Source organism: Oenanthe melanoleuca, chromosome 12, assembly GCF_029582105.1.
Source record: "Oenanthe melanoleuca isolate GR-GAL-2019-014 chromosome 12, OMel1.0, whole genome shotgun sequence".
NCBI lineage: Eukaryota > Metazoa > Chordata > Aves > Passeriformes > Muscicapidae > Oenanthe > Oenanthe melanoleuca.
Genome location: NC_079346.1, coordinates 2,074,188 through 2,098,248, shown reverse-complemented (window position 1 = coordinate 2,098,248; position 24,061 = coordinate 2,074,188). Strand labels below are relative to the sequence as shown.

At 42.8% G+C, this 24,061-nt stretch overlaps 1 protein-coding gene across 1 annotated transcript in view; it reads left to right on the top strand.

Annotated features, from left to right (window-relative positions):
• LOC130258232 (contactin-6-like) overlaps positions 1 to 24,061 on the top strand; it is a 122,902-nt gene that overhangs the window by 86,329 nt on the left and 12,512 nt on the right. The window contains exons 10-16 of the mRNA XM_056501415.1: positions 1,995 to 2,124; positions 3,110 to 3,260; positions 17,941 to 18,068; positions 20,632 to 20,807; positions 21,144 to 21,261; positions 22,069 to 22,227; positions 22,321 to 22,470. Of these exons, the coding sequence (XP_056357390.1) occupies positions 1,995 to 2,124; positions 3,110 to 3,260; positions 17,941 to 18,068; positions 20,632 to 20,807; positions 21,144 to 21,261; positions 22,069 to 22,227; positions 22,321 to 22,470 (1,012 nt within the window). The remainder of the gene's footprint in view (positions 1 to 1,994; positions 2,125 to 3,109; positions 3,261 to 17,940; positions 18,069 to 20,631; positions 20,808 to 21,143; positions 21,262 to 22,068; positions 22,228 to 22,320; positions 22,471 to 24,061) is intronic.

Below are 24,061 nucleotides of genomic sequence, written 5' to 3'. Positions count from 1 at the left end.
GATTTGGGATAAGGATGGAACACGAGCCTTGCTTCAGAGAGGGCTTTTGTATTCAAAGGATGTTTGTAAAAATAGAATGCACTGGGAGGATAGCAAACAGCCTGGAGGTAAAACTAAGTATGCAAAAGATATCCGTAGTGAGAGCCTTGAAAAAAAAATTATCAGTGGCTAAGTAATGTAATGTTGTTAATTAGTTTGCCACACAGCAGCCTTGCAGCCCCAGGCTGTGCTCTCATCACATTTCCAAGCTAAACAAGCTTGGGCTGGGTCAATTCGTGGTTGGGAGACCTCCAAGGAAAAGCTGGGGCGTTGGAAAACACAGCCAGGATGTGTGTGCTGACCCCAGAACCCCAGCAGGAAAGGGGGCATTGTCCCCTCTCAGGTGAGACCCACCTGCAGAGCTGCCCCAGCACAGGAGGGACCTGGAGCTGCTGCAGAGCCCAGAGGAGGCTCCAGGATGGGCAGAGAATGGAGCAGCTCTGCTGGGAGGAAAGGCTGGCACAGCTGGGATTGTTCACTGCACAGGAGAAGCTTTGGGGTGAGCTCAGGGTGACCTTGGAAGGGACACAGGAAAGATGGAGAGAGAGAATTGACAAGGGATGGAGGGACAGGACACAGGGAATGGCTTCAAACTGACAGAGAGTGGGTTTAGGTGAGATATTTGGAATAAATCCTTCCCTGGGAGGGTGGGCAGCCCTGGCACAGGTGCCCAGATTTGCTGTGGCTGCCCCTGGATCCCTGGAATGTCCAAGGCCAGGCTGGACACCCAGGGACAGTGGGAGGTGTCCCTGCCCTGGCAGGGAGTGGAAGGAGAAAATCCCTCCAACCCATCCCATTCTAGGACTCTCTGACAGATGTTTAGCACTCCACAAACACATTTGAGATGCTTGTGGCTGTTCATCAAACACTGGAGTGCATCCCCTGACTGTGCACTCCAAACTCTTCCTCTCCTGCTCCAGGGCCAGCAGAGCCAGGCTGAATGAGCAGCAGCATCCTCCCAGTGATATCTGTAGTTCAAGCTTGCACTTGGTGGTGGGATTTATATTCCCTGTGGGTATCTTCCAAACTCATCTGTTTGGGGGAATGTTTTTTTTCTCCTCCTCAGTGCTCCACTTTGCAGTGCAGCTATTATTGTCTCCAGAGGGTAGTAATTGTAAAATCACAAGATATTTAGCTTTAAGTTATGATTGCAGCATGAAACAGGCTTTTTTCTGCTTTCTAAAGCAGAGCAAGTAAAACTTCTTTCAATACACCAAATTCCAAGCCTGGTCCAAACACACCCACTGTGCAGCTTCCTCTATTTCAGCAGAATTGCTGAAGAAAGTTGGTGTGTTTAGAAATCCAGGCTTGGGGGAGAACTCTCTGCCTGAGCTCTGAGCAGCTGCCTGGGGTTTTCCAAATGGAATTTAAGTGCTGGCTTTCAGTGGAGCTTTTCCTTATTTTTCTGGGACTCAGGGTGTGATGATGTTTGAAATGTTCCTGTTATTGGAGCACCTTTGTCTCCTGTGGAGCTTTTCTGATCAGCTGGGGTTATCACCACTGGATTTACCTGATGGGATGATGGAGTGATGCTGCAGCAGCCAGGGATGAGGGGCTGCCTGTCAGGATCCAGCTGGAAGATGCTCCAGGCTCCCAGTGTGGAGCATCCCTACAGGTGGCTCCTTCTGTGCCACCTTTGTGGAGAAGGATAACCACACATTCCCAGCCCAGCAGTGCAGGGAAACACATGGAAAACCTGGAAAAACTACCCAAAGCCACGACTGCAACATGTCTGGATTTCCTGAAAAGCTGGAAGGGCTCAGAGAGCAGAAATAACATCACCACCACACAGTGAGATGCACATCCCATTTCTGATGTGTCCATCCCCATTGCTCCCAAGAAAACATTTCTGCTTCTGAATCCTGATCAGCATCAGTGCAATACTAAAAAACCTTTTTTTTTTTTGTTCACTCATCGTCTCTGACACTGTTTCTTCCTTGTTTTTCTCTTATCAGGAAAGAATTCAAATAGAAAATGGGACTCTCCTCATCCCCATGCTGAATCTGTCAGACTCAGGCCTCTATCAGTGCGTGGCAGAAAATAAATATGACACCATTTATGCCAATGCTGAGCTGAGGGTGATCGGTGAGTAAATGTCACTAAAATGTGCAGGTACCAGTAAAAAGGACACTCATGGAAAAAAACATTGAATTTAAGAAAAGAGAAGATGAAACCTGGCAGTTCAATCCTGATATTTCTTTGTTTTTCATCCACATGGAAATGTGGTTTTTTAGTTTAATTTCATGGCTTGTTTGGGGAAAGAATCTAATCCATGTGTGGTCTTTTTTTATTATCACATATACACCTGTTTAATGAATGCTGTTTCTGGCTCAGTTTGAGTTATTAATAGTTATTCTGTAGGTTTTTAAAGTTATTTCAGAAGGCAGAGGAAAGAGTTTGAGCTATAAACAAAGAGCATATGGCAAATATGGACATAAAAAAATAACATGGAATAGGAATCTCATTAATGATAACCAGAGATGAACATGAATGGAATTTGCTCCTATATTATAAAAGTATTCTGTTCTAGACTTCAAAATGTAAAGTCTGCTTTACAAATATTAGTGAAACCAGTAAAACACAGACTTCAGGAGCACCCAATGTCTTGTATTTTCTCCTTCTCTAAGAGTAAATTTTCACATAAACTGCTGGAAAATAAAAATATTTACAGAAAACAGGGTAGGTCTATGAAAGAGAGCCAGAGTAGAACTGTGCTTGTTACAGAATACTCCCTGCAGGTGAATATATGTGGCTGGATCAGGAGTGTGAAGTTTATTCTGCTCAGGAATTTTGTCTTCCAGCAGGGATAGACCAGTTCTCCCAGTCTCCAGATTTCCTCAGGAAAATTTGTCAGAGCACACAGTTCTAGGCAGAGAGAAACAGAACATAGAGAGTTCTAGCTTCAGAAACAGAATTAGAATTCTTAGGTGCTTAGAAACAGTTTTAATATTAGATTTGGATTTACTTTTGCAGAAATCTAAAAAGCAAAACAATTATTGGAGTCTGAACTCAAAGAGAAGAATTTGGCAAGTTCATTTAGTAACATCTCTTCTTCCTTCTCTCTTTCCAGCTGCAGCCCCTGATTTTTCCAGGAATCCTGTGAAGAAGCTGTCTGTTGTTCAAGCTGGAGGGGAAGTCACAATTGCTTGCAAACCCAGTGCTTCTCCCAGAGCTGCTGTTTCCTGGAGAAAGGGCTCGGAGGTTTTGCACCAGAACAAAAGGTACGGGCAGCAACCAGCACTGGGGCAGCTGAATTTCCTCTGTTTTAACATCATTTAGAGCTCACTGAAGCACAGCTGGCTCAGGACTGCTCCTGGCAGCTCACTGATGGAGATGCCAGGGGGCTGTGTGTGTTTAGGGTGGCTGTGGAGCAGGGTGGGTGCAGAGCAGGGTGAGCGTGGGATCCCTACATCCATCATCACTTAATTCACTGAGCTGGGGGAACCAGCTCCACGAGGAGACAGCCCTGGAGGCCCAGGGAGGCAGGATGTGCCCCAGGCTGAGGCAAAACTGCTGTACAGGCTGTACAGTAACCCCCAGCACCGCCAGCCTGCCTGGCCCAGCAGTGACACCAGCTCAGGTGGGGTCTGCTGAGGATGAGTTCCTCATTTCTGAGTGCCAGGAGCCATCTCCATTACTGTAGTGGTGTGGGTACTGGTGAAACCAGGGAAAGAAGCAGCTTGGATTTTCTCAGGCTGCCCAAAGGCGATTCAAGCAGCAGGTCTCGGTGGAGTCTGATTTGGCTAAAGTGCAAATCTTGGTGGAAAATCCAAATGTGGCTATTGAGCCATGATGCAGTGAAAATACAGCAACATGGCTTCTTCAGAGACAGACAAGAAGCAAAAGCCTTTATTAAAGAGCAACTACATTTTTATGCACTAGATAGTGGGACTGAGGATAAACTTGATTTTGTTGGTGCAAGGAAGGTAACACCCTTTGTCACATCTCTCATGCACCCTGCAGGTGCTAATCTTTTGTTATTAATTCTTTCTCTCCTCTTTTCCTTTGAGCAGCCTGAGAAAACCCAAGCTGCTTGTTTCCACCAGTATCCAGGTGGGATTGTTGGGGTGGACAATCCCCTTGGAGTTGGACTCCCTGATCCTTCTGGGTCCTTCCAGCTCAGGCTTTTCCATCACTCCAAAATCCCACACTAATGGCAATTCAGTGGTGGAATATTAAAGTCTGATTGAGACAAATGAGGGATATTGCATGCAACAAACAGCCCTGAGGATATTTCCATACAGAAATGGAGACGGATGGATGAAATGGGCAGCAGTGTCTTCAGAAGTGCTGAGAATGTCTGAGAGTCTTTCTCAGCATCTTTCAGTTCACAAATATAACAGCAACCCTCTTTTGTCACATTCTGTTGTCAGCCTTTGAAATCTATAATCAGTAATTCATAAAGCTCTGGCAGCTGAACACCAGATTTTCACACAAGACCACTTGCTCAAGGAAGTTACTCTGGGTCACATCAGACTTAAGATGATGATAATTCTCCAGAGCATTATCCCAAACTGTGGCACACAGAGCTGTTTCCCTATGCCACACTGCAGGGATGCACAATAGAGATAAATCTCTGGAGGATTTCTGAAAGAAGGTGCAAATCTGAGAATTTTACACAGGTGCTGGCAATGGAACAGAGAAATTTGGGTGAGTGATCCCTCCCATGGCCATAGAGAACTTCCCAATGAATTTTCCCCCTTTTAGAAATGGCAACTTTATTTTCATTTTAACTTCTCACAATGAAAAACACATTTCTAACCAGTGTTTAATCAAACATTTCTTTATCTTCTGATTGTATTTTGTATTGCCTATTCCAGAGGCTGAACTAAGCCTGCATCTTGAGCTTGCACTACTCTGATACTCCCCACCTGATTTACTGATCAAAGAAATATTTACACACTCTGTACAGTATTTACTTGTGCTTCTGTATGAATTTACTAACAGTAATTCTGAGCACACTGTAATTTCTGAGTGTCCCAGAAGGCTCCTGCTGCTGGGCAGGAGCAAACAACAGGAGCAGGATTTACAAAGGAGACAGTTTAAACTCTGCATGCACATCATTGCCAGTGTGGCCACTGGTGCAAAGTGGAATTTATGAGGCTGTTTGATTGTTAAATGACAAACTGGCTAATGCTGTGGTTTAAAAGGATGGGAAATAAATCATCAGTCCAGTGTTAGCCCAGAGATCTCCATGACAGAAAACAAAATGAAATAAGGGTTTGTGTGGCTGTAAAGTACATGGCTAATTAAAGTGCTGGAATTACACATAAAAAGAGAGGGAACATGGTCTGCCTTTCTCCACAGATATGATTAAACCCTGACAGAGCCTTATTTCTGCTCCCATTTTAGTGTGCTGCAATTATAACCTTTATGGGCTCTTTTATTGGCCTTTTTTAAAATATTTGGTAGGATTATAGTTGCTTAAAAAAGGAAATACCAATCCTGTCCAGTTCTGGCAGCCAAACTGTGATGGGCTCATTCCTAAATAAGTCAGATCACACAGCTGCTTTTAAATTATTTAGATAAATTTAATCTTTTGCTAAAGAAATAGTGAAGCCAGACCTATTCTGCTCAAAGGGGGAAGAATATTCCTTCTTTTTCACCTTTTTCCTTTCACTCCTGATAACAGTTTATTCCTGAATATGTGGTAACCACTCTTCCTGATCAGTTGAACTTTTGATATCACAAGAGAATTTTCCTTTATATTAAATTCAGTTTGTAGGTGTGCAAAGAGAAGTGTGCTAAATAGGAACACTAATTATTAGATTTCTCCATATTAATAGATGCACAATTAAATAATTAGACTTCCTCTGAGTTCCTGGGGTTATTTTAAAGTTTACAAAGCTGTAGTATTTGGGCCTCTGCTATCTGAAAAATATCTTGGAATTTTTGAAGAGTAGTTTTCTGCATCTCTTGCCAGGGTTCAGCAAGGAGGGTCCTCAGCTCTCAGTCCCTTTTCAGGGCAGTTTTTCTCAATCCCAATTCTCTTTCCCATCCTTTCTGTGGCTCAAACCCCCATTGCTCAGCTCTTGTCTGCTCTCATTTCTGTAAAATACTTTATTGCACTTGTAGCACACATGCAAATCCTGCAGAAAATGGCAAAATAATTTATTTATTTTTTTTTTACATTAGATGGTGAAATAAAGCCTGAACTTACCAGTACAGGAGCTGTTTATTGTTCCCAGCCCTCTCCACTGAGTGTTTCCCTTGCAGATTTTCAGAAATCACTCCATTCCACCCATACTGGCAGGGCTCAGGCCCTGAGTAATGGGATTTATCCCTGGTCCCTGCTGCTGGCACCACACCTGAGGGAGGGAATTCCAGGTTCTCAGCTGCAGGAATCCAGAGGAAACCCCACAGCTGGCTCATCCTGGCTGGTTTTCCCTGCTCCCTCCTCGTGTGGAACCCACCAGTGCAGCTTCAGGTGCTCTCCTGGGAAATTTTCCTTCTTCTCATGGCCAGAATCTGGAGCAGTGGGGTTTGGGGAGCAGCTGTTTGTCCTTTGTGGAATAAAGAACTTTTCTGGGCGTGTGCTGTGGGTTTGAGCTCAGTGTAGCAGAGAAACACAACAAACCCCAAGCTCTACTCTCCAAACTCCCTCCCCGTGGAGTCTGACACAGATTTCAGCAATTTTCATGTGTGTCACATCCTCAGTGCATGCAACAGGAGTTTTCTTCATCTCACTTCCAACTGAGGGAACAAAAGGGAAGAAAGGAGCAATTCATACATTAAATAAAACAAATTTTCAAGTCTAGACACCGATCTCATCACAAACGCCTGTCTCCGTGCCTTTGGTGAATTCAGGACCCTGGTTAAGAACTTATTTTGCAAAAATTCCTTTTGATGGCAGCCTTTTAATGAGAGGGAATTGGGCCTGGTTTGGCTTTGCCAGGGAGAGGTGCTATTCCCCCAGCCTGGCTGAGGATCCCCAAGCACTGCATGGAAACATTTGGGATTCACTTCACTTGGAATTTCAATGAGCAGAGCTGAGGGAAAACTGAGAAATGAGGTAGGCTGGAAGAATGCATTAGTCATATACAGCACTTTCCATGCATTAATAATCAGTAATAAGCAAATATTCATAATTTAGATTGTTTTTGGGGGCCTGGGCAAGAAGTACGTTTAGAGATGATAAAATATGCTCAAGACTTGTTGGCTCCAAGTGTTGCTTGTAGGAAACAGCTCAGTCCCAGATGTGTGAAGGAGGGGAGTGGATCCTCTGCCATAAATAAAGCTGGTGAGTGTGTGTCCTGTGGCACACCTGGCTTTGGTGGCTCACACTCAGCTTGTTGCCACTGCTCAGAGGAAATATGGGAAAACAGTGAGGTGGGAAGCTGCACTGCATCAACAGTGGGGAGAGAGAATGGAGCAGATGTTGTGGCTGGGTGGGGGAATCATCTGGGAAGTGCTGAGTTCTTGGAGCCCAGGGGTTCTGCTGCTGCCAGGACCCAGCAGGTTTCCCCAGGATCTGTTCTACCACCCTCTGAGCACTCTGAGCCACCCCTGCCTGTGCTTTCCTTCTGCTCCTGCACTGCTCACAGCCAGGTTCCAAACCATGGGCATTGTAGCACATTTCAACGTTTGGTTTTTTTTTTTTTTTTTTTTTTTTTTTTGTTATTTGGTAAAGGATTGTTTTGTGCCTGTGGATGGAATTAGACAAACAGGGAGTTCAGAAGTCAGCAGCTCCAATCTCTGCTCCCAGCTGGAGCTGTTCCAGGGGAGGTTTGGGGTGGATTTTTGGGAAAGGTTCTTCCCCCAGAGGGTTCTGGGCACTGCCCAGGCTCCCCAGGGAATGAGAACATTCCCAAGGCTGCCAGAGCTCCAGGAGAGTTTGGAAAATCCTCCCAGGGATGCTCAGGGTGGGATTGTTTGGGCTGGACTCTGATTCTCTTGATCCCTCCCAGCTCAGCTCCTCCTGTGATTATTTGGCAAACAGGAGAAGTCCTCCCTCAATCCCCTGATCAAATACAGCACACAAAATGCATTGTCTGTGAAACAATGTGTTTCAGCTCCAAGCAATTTGAGCAGAAATGTGTCAGGACAGTTCAGCAAACTTCAGGGAAACATTTCAATTACCAGAATGTCAGCACTGTTGGTTTAGCTTCACAATATCCATTATCTGTAAAAATAAATAAAAAATCTGCTTGGGGAGGAATCAAGACCAAATGGATAGAAAATTCCAAAATTTGCACTCGGCTGCTAACAAAGGAGGAGATTGATGGCACTTGACTATTCTTTAGCTGAAGTCAATATGCAGCCTAGGGGAGTTATTTACTTGTTCTTGGCAGGTGCCTCCCTCTCAAATGAGACACCAAACTTAGATGAGTAAAGCTGAGGGAATGAAACCATCCAAAGTGTCTGAAAAAAACCCTCAGCTGCCTTGAAGTCAAAGCAGATGAGTAGCACAGGCAAAGAGGAGTTTTGCTTGTCAGGCTGCTTAGTGCCACAAACCACCCTGCTTTCCTCACCCACTGCTGGCACATAAAACCCCCCAGATATTTGCATGCAGATACCAAGTTCCACATAAAATCTATTTTTCTTATGATATTCCAGAACTTACTATTCTATCCCCAGCTTTCCACAGCAATGCAGCTGGGTGAACAGCACTGAGGTATTAATTTTGCTATTATTTTATTTTTTAAGGCTGGTTTTTGAAGCCTGGATTAAGTGTGTGTCTGTTTTTATCCTCCTTGCTTCTCTAGCACGAGGAGCTTTGCATAACTTTGATGAGATGCCTTAACCCTTCAATCTTATCAGTGTCTGTGTGCTTGTAAAGAAGTTCATTTCCTATTTTAGTATTTAAATAGAGCACTTGAAGTGTGGGCATCAGCAATCAGAGCAATTCCAGCTATCTCAGACACCACTGCTGAAAGTCAACACGAATACAAATTAAGCTTATCTGCTGATGAAATCCCACTTTTGCCTGGAGAACCAATGGGATTGATCCCACCTCTGCTAAATTTGATTAATCACTTCAGCTCCATCCCTTGCTTGCAAACAGATTGACAGGAATCAAAAGCACAGATTTACCTCCTGCTTTCAGTGTTTGGGCTGAAGTTACTCTTTAAGACATGCAAACTCCTACAAGACCTGGGGCTGCTGTCTAGAAGGGTTTTCATTTCTGGAGCCCCAGTGGCACAGCACATTTGGTGCTAACCAGACAAACCCCACATCACACCCTTCCCCAGGGAATGCTGAGAGCTGCAGGAAGCATTTCCTAGCTAAAAATATCCAGTGCTGGCACCACAGTGGTCCTGGTTTCAGAGAGAAAAGAGAAGGGAATTGCAGAGAACTGGGGGTGTATTTACTGAGGATTTATTTGCTCTCAGCAGGGAAGTTTGCCTGGTTTTGGGGTTTGTCTGGTTTTGGTGTTGGTTGTTGCCATTTTCCAGTGCTGTCCCTGAACAATGCCACAGGATCTGGGAGGAAAATCACAGCAGCACCCACAGGAATCACCAAAATGTGACATTGGCTTTAGAGAAGTTTTACAACCAAAGGGCTTCAAAAAACACCCCAAACTCCCCTGAAGTACCTTCACTCTTTCCTTCTTCTCCATTTTTTCTGGTTAATTTGTTCTTGTTCCCCACTCTGAGGGTGAATCAGGGGAATTGAAAACTTGACTGAAAGATGAGGAGGGAGATATGGGGAAGGAAAAAACAGCACAGACGATGGGGAGAAAAAAGAAATCCCTTATTTTTCCTTCTTTATCTTATTTTCCTTTGTTTTTCCCCTTTCTTGTCTCTGTGTTTTGTTTCCATTTGAAGTCAAGGCACTGCAGAGTAAGGAGGAGGCAGGAGGGGACCCCCATTGCTACTGACCCAGGCAGCAGCCACAGGATGTTGGTGCAGGGGAAGACAGGAAAAAAAGGGCTTTTCCTTTATTTTCTCTCTTCTTGGAGAGTTTCACAAGCCAATAAACCTAATTTCACCCTGTGCTGCTGAGTGCTCAGTGCCAGGGTTTAGCACACCAGATCATTTGAACATGGAGGAAGGAAATGAAGCAGATGTTCTCACGTGGAAAAAAAGAAGGATTTATTACAACTCCCCTCTCCAGGACACCAATTTGAAATTGTTCCCACTCAAAATTGTTCCTTGTTAAGGGGAACCTTTCCAAGGGGCTGTCCTGCATGCTGAGATGTCCTAGGAAATCTGTCACTCCTCCCTGGCAGGAACTGCAATAATCCAAACCTGTGCCCTCTCCCCCTTCCAGCTCCTGTCCTGTCCCTGCTCCAAGCACATCTCCTGGTGGATGTTCAGGGCTCCATCCAAAACCAGATCATCTCATTGGAATTTTTCCACTGAGCAGGCTGGGAATCAAGGTTCCTAATCAGGAGTTTGCAGGGGAAAAAACAATAAAGAGAAGATGCAACATTCTGTGCTTCTCTTCCAGTCCAAGTGGTGCTGCCATGCACATCGTTGCTGCAGCATCTGAAATGCCAGTGTGGGGTGGAAAACCTGCACCAGATTTGGAAAAACATGTCCCAGATTTGGAAAACCTGTACCAAATGTGTAAAACAAGCCATAAATTTGGAAAACCTGCACCAGATTAGGACAACGTGGTCCAAATTTGGAAAACGTGCACCAAATTTGGAAAATGTGCCCCATATTTGAAAAGCATGCATCAGATTTGGAAAACCTGCCCCAAATTTGGAAAACCTGCACCAGATTTATAAAACATGATCTAAATTTGGAAACCCTGCACCAGATTTGGAAAATGTGCTCCAAATTTGGAAAATGTGAACCAAATTCGGAAAGTATGCCCAAAATTTGGAAAGCATTCACCAGATTTGGAAAACATGGCCCAGATTTGGAAATCTTGGCCCAAATTTGGAAAACCTGCACCAAATTTGTAAAACATGGCCCAAATTTGGAGATCTTGACCCAAATTTGGAAAACCTGCCTCAGATTTGGAAAACCTGCACCAAATTTGCTGCACAGGCACCAAATCAAAGATTCTGATCCGCAGAGTTCTCAAGGAAGGTGTGACATAAGAGCCCAACCAGAGGCACAAGAAGTGAGAGGAGTGAGACCTGCCTGGGGGGTTTTGGAGCACCTGGGACAGTGGAAGGTGTCCCTGCCCAAGGCAGGGGTGCAATGAGAGGAGCTTTGAGGTTCCTCCCACTCCAAACCATCCTGGCGTCCTCTGATTCTATTTTTGGGGGTTTTTTGGTCTCTGATTCTACTCCAGGGTTTCTGAAATCCAGCCAAGGCCATGCTGGTGTCAGCTGCTTGTTGTCTGGACAGAATTCTTTAAGGTTTCCAGCAGGTTTTATTGCTCTTGTGCCTCTGAAATGTGTTCTGACAAGCAGAGAGGGAAGCAGCTTCCTGCAAGTGAATGAAACTCCCACAGAGGGCAATTCAGGGCCTTCTGTACTGCTTAAATTCCACTTAAATCCCATATTAAGGGCTTAGTTTTACATCTGGAGTGAATTTAGTTGTGTGAAGGGCTGAGTCAGAGCTCCTGATAGTGGCTGGATCATAAAAATGATGATTAATGGTGGGATTAGAACAGTGGCAGTGTGGACATCCCATCCTGTGCTGGAAGAGCCTTTGTCTCATGTAGTGGAGTTACAAAGATTTCCTAAACCCAGCAGAACTTGGAGGATAAAGAAATTGGCAGCTGTTGTATTTGGCAGTTCTGTTCCCTTCCTGCTTTTCTTTCCCATACACACAGAGGTGCTGTTGCCCAGTGTTCCCTGGCTGCCAGTTCTGGGATGTGTCTCTACAAGACATTTGGGCACAGGGTGTTTTTGTCACTTTTTTCCTTGGCCATCACAGAGGAACATCTGCCTCACATTTAATCCTTGAGTGTCTCACAGACAGGGCAAAAAAAATTTTTGCTATTTTGTGTTGAAGGCAGTGGCAGCTCCTGAAAATCCTGTGTTTTCTCTGGAATCTCTATGATGGAGTATAGCTCAGTTTGGATGCTGTATATATTTACATAAATAAATATTTGGGTCCAAATTGCAAGGATTTGATGCAAAAATAATTCTATTTTTAGGAAGAGGGGAGAATTTTAAGAAATAGGATGGAAGAGTTCTAGTGTCACGTTTAACAATTTCTAATAATATTCTTTTCTGCAATATATTAATAAGACTATTCAGCTGGATTGTGCTATTTTGTTTTGATCCAAATAGTTAAAATATTATAATGGCATTTATTTGATTTCCAGTTAATTGTCAGTCAACCCTGAAGCTCATTTATATCAGCATGCAGATAAGGAAAATCTTTTAAGCACAGTTTATTAAATGGCAACACCATTAGCATACAAATTATGCTCAGAGTAGAATAAACAGGTACAAAGATCATTAACATATGATACAGACAGTCAGATCTCAGATGGGATTCAGTGGGACCTTTTCAAAAATACCAGGGCTGTCAGCAGCAGGGACAAGTCATTCACTCACCAAACTTTACTCACATTTCCATCTGCATAAATCACTGCTAATTCCCAGTCACTTGAGAGTTGTGCTCATCTTTCTGCCCCTCACTCTCTTCCCTTTGTAGTTTTTAATGCAGCCTCTCCTGCTGCTCAATCTTGGTGAAATTAGTGGAGTCAGGTATTGTCTCAGTGTCTGGCAGCATGTCTGGAGAAATTTATAAACAATATATCTGTGCACAGCCTGGAAATAAAGAGGGGGTTTGCTCCTGAGCAGCAAAGGGAGCCTGAGCAGACATGGTTTCAAATCGGATTTCTCAGATAATAAAAATTACTTTGCCTCTGATTTCATCAGATCCAGATTCCTCCCTTTTTATCAGCACAGTGCCACGATGAGCTTCAGAAACTCTGGGAGGTGTCAGATGTTAGAGGCAGACAGGAGAAAGGAGAGGGAATCTTTACAGAGCATCAGGGTTACTTTATTTGGGAAAGAATTACACCCTCGAAGGGAGAGCTGCCCTTCTGGCAGTGCTGGAACCTGCAGAATTCACCCATTTTACACCAGTACAGCTCAAGATTTTGCTGGGGATTTCAAAGCCCTTTGCTGTTTGAATCTGTGCATTTCATATCCAAGAGTTAACATCCCCCCTCTCCCAAAAACAGACTGCCTGAACAATGCAGCAGAGCACAAAGCTACCCCTGCTGCACTTTTAAATCTAATGACTTGACACCTCTTTCTTTTCTCAGGTTTCACTTCTTCTATCAGCCTTGTTAAATACATATTATTCTTTCATGCTCTTAAGATGAAAGCAAATAACCATCAACAATCTTTTGTTCACATGAGACAACACGTTCGGAGAAGGTTTGTTTGGCCTGGTTAATTAAAAGCTGTACCTATCATCCCTGCTTGATTTCTCAAGTTCTTTACTTAAAAAGTATGTGTGACAATTTTAATGAGCTCTCACCTCTTCCCCACAGCCTCTGCACAAACTTTGCAAACTCTTCTTTTTGAGCATCACACGGAGCTCTGGCTCCAGCAGACCCAGGGAAGGTGTTTGTTTTCCCTTCCTGCACATGGTGCTCATCTCATCTCCTGATGGAGCCACTCACAGGGGAGCTTCAATATTTATATCTGATGGCTTTGAAGTTAAAGAGGATCAGGTTAGATTAGGAATGAGGGAGAAATACAGTGGCACAGCTGTGGCTGCCCCTGGATCCCTGGCAGTGCCCAAGGCCAGGCTGGATGGGGCTTGGAGCAGCCTGGGATGGTGGAAGGTGTCCCTGCCATGGAACTGGATGTTTAAAACCCTTTTAAACCTAACCCATTCCATAATTCTATATGCAATAATATTTCTGTGTATTCCATTTTTTTGTGTAATTTGCCCTGGTGTGCAGGAACTTTGCCTGAACAGGAAGGAGATTTTCATCTCTTCTTGGTTTAATTGAGCTGTTCCCCCAGAGGCAGCACCAGGCAGGAGCACAGGAGGCAGCAGGACTCTGATCAGGATTTGAGCATTTTGGAAGTTGGAGATGCCAGCCTAAAGTTAGGCCTGTGCTTAAGCAATCCCTTGCTGCTTCAGGCTGTGTGAACACCTGGGTCCCGAGTTCTGCCTTCTCCTCCTTCTTTCACAGCCCTGCATTTATCAGATCTGCTTCAGGTCTTGTGCTTTTGGTCCTTTGACAGGCACTTATTTACTTATTGAGAGAAGTCCAGCTCTCCTGGCAGACAAAATATTCTCCTTGCATTGTGTTGGACAAGTTAAACTTTTCTGTCTCGTCACAGCACTTGGAATTACCTTGTCTTGTGATGCAGCTGCTAAGAATTATTATCTATAGCCTTCACACAGCCTCAAATGTTGTGAAAAGGAATGGTTTCCAGCAAGCCTTTCAGCAGGTGAGACGTGTCTTTCACAGCTTCTCTTTAAACCATTTGTCAGAGCTTGATCCAAAGCCCATTAAAGCCAAAATTCCCATCTCCTGCATCACAGCTCCCTGATTTGAGAGAGAATTGGAAGAGGACAAAGTGCAGCCCCTCTGGACCCACCCAGGGCACAAAGTTCAGCCTCTGAGGGAGTTCAGGGCACCTTTGCTGTTTTTGGCACCTGGGGCAGAGTTTCACAGGGTGTTGTTGTTTTTCTCCTTGCATTTGAAACTCATCATCTTGATTTTCTGCTGTGATCCTGACAATGACCTCAGGATAGCTGGAAATTCTTCATTTTTTTGATATTTTTTTTTTTTCAATTCCCTTCCCCACTAAACTACTCTGGAGTGCTTTGTTCTCTCACACAAATTCTGCCCGAGTGTCTTATTTACCACTCGCTCTAATTGTTGTTAGGTAGCGTGACCTGTTCCAAACAACTCAGGAGCTTTTCTTTAGCAGATTTTCTCTCTTTTATTTAGCAGATTTTCTCTCTGCTAAGCTCTGTTTTGATCCATTGAAAGAGCCATTCCATCCTCAGCCTGCCCAGCCATTGAAATATTGTTTCAGAACAGCATTTCCTCAGATCAAACGTGACACTGTCAGCTCCTGAGTGGGTACAAACCCCTCTTAGTTGCTAAATGAGAGAGATGGGAATTATCAAGGTCTCAATTCATCATGAAGAATACAGGGATGGAAAATCTGAGGCACGACCAAACTTCAGTGAAAAAGCTGTAACCAGAATCCACAGAGGCTAAGATTGAGCTTTCAAAGCTTCTCCCCTTTGCTATTCTGTATTTTACAGACTGTTTTTCCTTGTGTATTTACCTACATTGAAGCGTTTGGAGATGGAGTTTTTTTTTTTTTTTTTTTTTTTTTTTTTTTTTTTTTTTGCTTTATGCCACTTCTGGATTTTAATTTGCACCTAAGAGCTTTTAGGTGCAACTGCAGTAAAAGTAACAGGTCATCAATATTTGATGGAGAGAGACACTGAGGTGGCTTGTTATGAATTCAGGCACCAAATTTATGAATGTTTGCTGGTTCACACTGGAATCTCTTTGGATGCTGTTTGATGAACACCATATGTTACCCAGGCACTCGGTTGCATCCCCTGTTTTATCACCAGCAGTTTTTCTGGTGGTTGGTGCAAGCTGATGGGAAAAAACGCATCATTAATGCCAAAAATATTGCAGAGGCAGAAGGGGGATACTTGGAAATGTTTCCTCATGTTCAAAGCTGCCTTTGGGACAGTCACAGGTGTGTCCCCACACAGAGGGAGGGGACCCAGGGCTCCTGCACAGGGGTGGCACCAGCTCAGCTCCTGGGATAATCATGGAATATCCTGAGCTGGAAGGGACCCACAAGGGTCAGAAATGCTGCCCCAGCCCCTGTCACTGCATAAACACCCCAAATCCCACCCTGGGCATCCCTGGGAGGGTTTTCCAAAAGCTCTGGCAGCCTTGGGAATGTTCCCATTCCAGTGCCCAGCACCCTCTGGGGGAAGAACCTTTCCCAAAAATCCACCCCAAACATTTCTGACACAACCTCACTCATCCTTCCTTATCCAAAAATTATCATTCAGCAGGTACATCACTGTATTGAGGAGGGGACTTTGCTTCTTCCTATTTTGCTGGGTTCCAATTCAAAACAAGGGATTATTAAACCTGGACTTATTTCCTCACTGTACCACGAGTGGCAAACCCAGAGCTGCTGCAGCAGCTGGTGATTATTGCCAAGGAAACAAAGATTTTTCATTCAGGCCTGAATCCCTTCCCCTGTCTGCTGCACTCCCAGTGAGGTGTGCCAGCACCACGGGGACATCTCTGCCCATCCCTGTCCTAAATCCACCTCACCCTGCTCAGGAGCAGGGGAAGGTCAGATGAGAGTGGGACAGATGGAATCAGGGGGTATGAGAGAGGAGATCACAGAAATCCAAGTTCAGTGCCTCTCCTTCCCAGCTGAGATGCTGGGAGGGTGTGACAGGAGCAGGACAGGGTCTGATGCATGTTCCACTTGCAGTTACAAATGTACAAATGCCAGAATAGGAAACAGAAACACACTGTGATGGGTTTTTTTTTTTCTGTGTTTAATGGTTCTGATGCTACTGCCAGCTCCAGCTTCTGCTCTTGTGATTGTTCATTTCCTTTAATAATTCAGTACATCACCCAATCTTATGTTGTTAGTGATAAATATTAAATACCCAAGCTGTGATGCATGAATTAGATATTTTCTATTTTATGAAAGGAGCCTTGTATTAGAGTTAAATGTCAATTAAATGAGGGATGTAAAAAATGATGCAGTGCTGCTGTGAATGAATGGAGCCTGGTTTCCTGGGGAGTTGTGGCTTACACTGAATTTTTTTGAGTGTAAGGAAATTGGTATTTGGGTGCAGATTCTCTGGTGCCTGTTAAGCTTAGTGGCAAGAGGAGACGCACATAGAGACCCTAACCCCATTTTTATGAAACTTCCAGGACCTTCATGTCTTAAATTTCTTCTAAACTCAGAAAAAAAATTTATTCAAGTTCCACATTTGCCAGGTGCAGCAGGTGTTAAAAAAATGTGGGAAAAACCCTACAAAATATTACAGAATTATATTTTCTGTGCTAAAGTTCATTGCCAATTCAGCTTTGATTTGAAAATTCTCTACTTTTAGATGTGTGATTCTGTGGAATCCTGAAGTCCTGCCCTTGTCTGTGACAGCAGAAGGGTGCCAGGCACAGAGTGACAGCTCATCCAAGGAAACCACATCCAATCCTTGTCCTGATCACATCCCAAAGCACCTTGTTAACATGAGGAAAAAAAAATATGAACAAGCTTAAAAATTAATTTTGTCCATAAAACCCCGGAGAGGTCTTGAAATTACCATTAAATGCAATTTCCCCAATACTCTGCAAAGTGATACAAACAACTCCAGGGTGGCTTGAGGACCCTGTGAGACAGTGATGGGTTTGATTTGGCTCCTTGGCTTGTGAGGTGGCATTTGAGCATCTCAGCCAGACTGATAATATCTTTTAATAATCCTGACAGAGCTCCACAGGCAGCTGGGCTCACACACAACCTTAGCTTGGCTTAGGAGCACTGGGATCTGTAAAAAAAAAAGAAAACAAAACTATGACGAAATAGAACACAAGTAGCAAGTTGAGTCTTTGGACTTTTTCTTGAGATTCCAGATTTTGCTGTGAGAAAGTCACCTGGAAAAGTGAATGATCAACCCCAGTTTGCCAATAAAACATTTCTAATGTAGAAATTAGGAAGCAGCAGAGGTGAAAATTGGTTAACACACATTCAGCTTGCTGTAGAAGAAAAAAAAACATAATGGAAATGTTTAAATATTAAAAGTGACACTGCATTTCTGTTACTATTCCTCTGCCAGAAGTTTTTTTTTATTATTTATTTATTTTATTTTTTTTAATTTCTGTTTTTCTATTGTTGCCCAAGAAAGTTGTGGATTCCCCATCCCTGGAAGTTTCCAAGGCCAGGTTGGACATGGGGATGGTGAAAAGTGTCCCTGTCCATGGCAGGGTGTGGGATGAGCTTTAAAATCCAACAAAAACCCCAAACTGTTCTGGGATTTTGTAATTCCATTTTTTTGTTTTCCCCAGGGTGGTGTTCCTGGAGGATGGCAGCCTCAGGATCTCCAATATCTCCAAGGCTGATGCTGGGGTTTACACCTGTGTGGCCACAAACCAGTTTGGAACTGCCAGAAACTCAGGGAACCTGATTGTGAAAGGTATTTCAGAATTTCCTTCTTTTGTGGAACGAGATGAGCTTTAAAGACCCTTCCAACCCAAGATTCTCTGATTTTCTAACTCTTTTTTTTTTATTTTAATCCTTGTTTTCAGTAGTATCAGAGTGGTGGCTGTAGCCTGCAGTGTGACCTCCTCCTTCACTTTGCATCTGGCAAAAAAAATCTTTTTAATATTCACTTTCTGTCAGAGCAATTAGCAATTAGCAGGGATGCAGCTCAGAGTGTGACCTGAGATGGTGCTGAACCTGCTGAGCTCCAGGATTCCAGCAGCTCTGACTTCATGAAGCTCCTGCCCCCTTTCACATGTCCCATACATTGTGGCAATATGGGAAAATCCCATTAAAAAAATAAAAAAAAAAAAACCAACATTATTGTGTTTGGCATTTATGAAGTTTATTAAAACACCGAGTAACAACATGGTATAAAAATGATCTTGTTTGCAGGGAACATTTGTTTTTGTTTCCCCTCTGGAGAAGTTTGGGCTGTTCAATTATAGGCCTCATTGCTTCAGCATTATTTTCAAGTGAAATGTCAGAACTTGGGAAAGCATAGCTAATGTGCAAATTAAGTTTATTGCTGCTCATTGAGTTGTTTATTTTTTTTTTTTTTTTTTTTTTTTTTTTTGTGGGAGAAGTCTTTATTACACCTCCAGCACTCACATCTCCCCTCTTTTCTCCTCTGGAATGGGGTTTGCCATATAATGCATGTTTGCTGTTGCTAAGCAAGATAAATGGATGAGGCAGAACCAAGAGCTTTTAAGAAGCTTTTAAAAGTATTTGAGCTGGAAGTTTTGAGCACAAGCCCATAAAAGAAGTAAAAAATATCACCCAAGTGAACATTCTGCATTAGTGGGGATGAGGAGGATTCAACAAGAGGTGCAAGAGGATGGGAATACCATAATAAATTCATTTATTTTTTGTTATCACTACTAAGAACCACACCTCATGCCCAGACCCAGTGTAATTCCCAAAAAGGCAGTTTTCAGTATTTATTTGGTGGAGATAAACAGGTTCAGGTCAATAATAAAGGAGATTTCTTATGCTAACAGCAGTGTCAAGGCCAGGCTGGATGGGGCTTGGAGCACCCTGGGGCAGTGGATGGGATTGGATGGGAAAGAATTGGATTTAAAGTCCTTTCCAACCCAAACCTGACCAGAATTCTGTGATTTAGGAATCACTTGAATTCTGGAGTTAAGCTGTGATGAGCACTGAGCTAACCCAGCTCGTGCACATTTCCTTCTCCTCTCCTCACATTACTTTTAGATCATATTAACATTGTTGAGGAGATTCTGCTCCCATTTTCTGCATGTGCCTCAGCTCTCAGCACTTTATAACAGTTCCATGCACAAAAGCTTCATTCAGGGGAACTGCTTACAACAAAGTGCTTGTTATCTCTAATCTGTCTGCCAGTCATATCAACACAACTATATAAATAAAAAACTATATAAACCCATATAAACCCATTTATTTCCCCTTCAGCAAGCTGATACTTCTCTCCATGAGAGCTGCAAGTTTGGGTCTGGATGTAATGGGTTAAAAATTATCAAATAAATATTTTTCCTGCCTGGGAACTTTTTTGAAGCTGTAGCTTGGGTAGTGCTGTGGAGTAAAGTACCTCTGACATTAATACAGATTAAGGATGTTGATGTCTAAAGTGGAGATGAGCAGCAATTTTGCTTTTGCTGCAGTTTCTGGAGAGAATTCTTCAAGTTTGAAGAACCACAAGCATGGTTTAAGAGGAGTCTGTACCTTTGACTGAAATCATACTTATTGATTATGGGTTTTATGAAGTAATATAATTTAGGGTGTTCCAAATATAAATATAAATTAAAAAAACCCTAAAAAAATAAAAATAAAAATAAAAATAAAAATAAAAATAAAAATAAAAATAAAAATATATAGATATAGATATAGATATAGATATAGATATAGATATAGATATAGATATAGATATAGATATAGATAGATAGATGATATAGATATAGATAGATATAGATATAGATATAGATATAGATATAGATATAGATATAGATATAGATAGATAAAGATATAGATATAGATATAGATATAGATGATATAGATATAGATAGATATAGATATAGATATAGATATAGATATAGATAGATATAGATATAGATAGATATAGATAGATATAGACAGATATAAATGTAAATAATATAAATATAAATATAAATATAAATATAAATATAAATATAAATATAAATATAAATATAAATATAAATATAAATATAAATATAAATATAAATATAAATATAAATATAAATATAAATATAAATATAAATAAATATAAACGGATTTAGGGTATTCCTCTCACATCTGCTCACTCTCAGGCCCACAAGGTGGTCATGGGGCTGTTGCTGCCATAGGAGGGGTGTAAAACCATCACCAGATTAGAGAGAATTCCCTTTATTACAGAACATTTGGGCCAATTTGAAATGATTTCCCGAATGGTACCAACCTCCCTCAACACCTACTATTTTTATAAGCACTTTAATTAAAAATCTGGTATTTTTCTGTGTCCCCAGAAAGGACTGTCATCAGCACTCCCCCCTCTGACACAGATGCAACAGTTGGGGAGAGCATTGTCCTGCCGTGCCAGGTGTCCCACGACCCCTCCCTGGACCTGCTCTTCTCCTGGGCCTTCAATGGCCAGAGAATCGACCTGAGCAGAGGAATCCATCACTTTGAAAGGATTGGAAGGGTCAGTTTCCCAAACTCCTGCATGAAACTCTTTGCCACACGACACGAATGTTTGTCATAATTCTGTTTGTGTGCCTGGCAAGTCACTGTTTCTCTACAAGGGCTGCAACCGTTTATTTTTCTTCCCTAAATTTCATAAAGACGCTTGAGTTATTTGAGAAGCCATAATAAAAATGTCCCCATGAAAGAAACTGATGATAGCTATGAATATTTTAATTTAAAAGCTGAATTTTTTATTAATATTGAGCAATTTATAAAAATGCCCAGTATGGAAAGCATGTTGTGAGTGATTAGTTTTGTGTTGTTTGGCTTTTTTTTGGTTTTTTTATCTCTCCAGGGATCTGCTGGGGATTTGATGATAAGAAATATTCAGCTACATCATTCTGGGAAATATGTGTGCACGGTGCAAACTTCTTTGGACAGTCAATCTGCAACAGCAGATATCATTGTGAGAGGTATGTCTGCAAGGGAGACACACGTGTTCTAGAGGAATCAGGAATTCTTTACATCAACTGTTGCTTAAATCATTCCTAGGATGTCAATTCCACATCTCAATAGTGAAATGTTTTCTTTCTTTTACTCTTGGCCCCAAAAATTGTGGCCAGCCAGATGCTGGTGTTCAGCCAACCCAGGGAACCTCTGCAGTTCTGCCCTGGTCTCTCTGGCAAAAAATTTTGGGCCACACAGATCAGAGGGCAATGCTCGAATCTCAGCAGTGTTGCAATTTCCTTCAGGCATCTCTGGGTCACTGTGCAGGCTGGGAAAATCAAAAGACCTCATTCCTTTCCCCTATTTGGAGATAATGTGAAATAATATTTTCTAACTCAGCTTTCTACCGCCAGCAGTGAGGGAATGCTGTCATGGGAGCAGATCTGTAAACCCGGAGAGAAATCAGAAATCTGTGTAGTGCACCATCCTGCATTCTTTCTGAGCCTCAGTTTTGATTGAATTCAGTTGGAATTCTCAGAATGTTCAATGGTTCAGCAAAAGGCAGCACTGGGTGCCTTTCTTTGTCAGACACAAAAAAAGAAATCATTCCTTTGTTTGTAGTTTTCATGTTAGCGACATCAAGACATTAATTTTCCTGACTCATAAAAATGTAATCCAGGCATGGAGCCATCATTTAGGGATTGTGCAGCTTTTATGACACTGCAGCTTCATGAATAATTCCTCTGACTTGAGGGAGTAAGAGTTGCCCAACCCATTCCAGCGGTGAATCTTCTCTTCCCAATGCCTTCCTCTTAAAATGCTGATCGTGTCAGGCCCCCCAGGTCCACCAGAAGATGTTAAAGTTGAACATGTTTCTAGCACGACTGCTGGCTTATCCTGGAAGCCTGGAGTAGATAACAACAGCCCAGTGCAGATCTACAGTGTCCAGACCAGGACTCCCTTCTCGGTGGGATGGCAGGCGGTGGCCACAGGTGAGCAATTCGGGACTCGCCTTGGATTTTTTTTATTTTGTAGTACCATCAATTACCTCCAAAACCCACTGTTGGTGTCATGTCTGCCTTCAGCTCCCGAGGTCATTAATGGCAGGAGCCACCAGGCCACCGTGGTGGATTTGAGCCCCTGGGTTGAGTACGAGTTCCGGGTGGTCGCCAGCAACAGCGTGGGGATCGGGGAGCCCAGCAGCCCCTCGGCCCTGCTGAGGACCAGGGCAGCAGGTAAGGCCCTGCTTCCTGCTGGGCTGCCCCAGGCCTCACTGTGGGCATTTCACTGCAGCAGAGCCACTCATTCCTGCAGGGTTCCACAGGAACAGGAGCGCCCTGGCACAGCGGGACATGTCCCTGCCCTTGGGCTTTAAGGTCCCTTCCAACCCAAACCATTCTGGCATTCCCTGATAAAAGATGGAGTGAAGCTATGTTCCTCCCTTTGGTGTGTCCCAACCAACCTTTCACTCAGGCAATTGGGAGAACAATTGTTGTTCTCCCAGTTAAATCCGAGTTTTCACCCTGCTCATGAAATGATAACTCCACTCTCTGAATACTCCTTGGCTGCAGGAGCATCATGAGGAACAGGATAATTTTAACTCTGGATATTGGAGGAAATAAATGGCAGCATCCAAAGCCCAATGAAACAACCAGCTTCTACTGACTCCAGATTGGAACCCTTTCTGTCTGACCTTTACTCATTTATCTTCTGGGACCTGGAGCCTCAGGGGAAGCCGCCTCATTCTTGGGTGACCAACACTGCCAGTCCTTTGATCTGCTCAGTTTGGTACAATTTATTTGCAGCCCAAACCTTTGGTCTGTTTTATGTTCCTCCCAGCCCCTGCTTTTCAACTCTCTCCCACCTATAAAATCAGTGTTTATAGGATGGAAAGCAGTAAAATGGAAGCAGCTTTTACAATCCACTTTGTCTTCTCTGTTTATCTCATTTGCCAAGCTCTGAAGTTTGGCAAGCTGCATTTCAGGACAGAACTCAAAATACAGTATTGTACATTACACAGAAGAAAATCCATTTCTTCTAGAATGTGGAATCCATTTGTTTCTGGGAATAGAATCCCAGAATGGTTTGGATCTGTGGGCACCTGAAAGATAATCTAGTTCCAACCCCCAGCACCTTCCAGAGGAGGTCAGATTTTTTAAATTTCCCAGCAGAGTATCTCAAATAAATATTCTCCATTACATGATTGATCACAAAGACTGAATTAATCTTGAGAAGGTTTTTGTTGGTGTTACCACCGTGGGGCTTTGCAAAGTGGGATATTTAATACCAGGCAGGCAGTGAACGCTTTCATCTTTTAAAACTTTTATTTATTTATTTATTTATTTAAGGGATTCACAAGACTGGGGCGACAAGGAGAAAGAAACAATAAAATTATTGTTATTTATCATGGCAATAACACAAGGAAGATTATTTCCTTACAGTGTAGCTCTGTCTGAAGTTTAACAAAAGAGACAGAAAGACTCACTTCAGGTTTTAGCTGCTTAACTCCTTCACTGCTGTAAATTCCTGTCTCAAAACATTTCAGTGCAGTGGGAAAATAACAACTTATCCAATTTTTTTAATCAGAATAGGAAACTGTAATCAACAGGGCAGTGTGGACAGCAAATACTTGGCCAGGAAAGGGTGAATTTGAGCTCTGCTGTTGTAATAACTGTTTTGCCAGCTGAAATCTGAGCATTAGTAGATTTGTGGATGCAAATGAGCCACTGTTCATTTCATTAAAATGGAGCTGAGAATTAATTGAGCCTCTGTTGGTGCACTCAGCTGTAAATTTTCATCTGTTTCTCAACTCTGACCCAGTTGAGG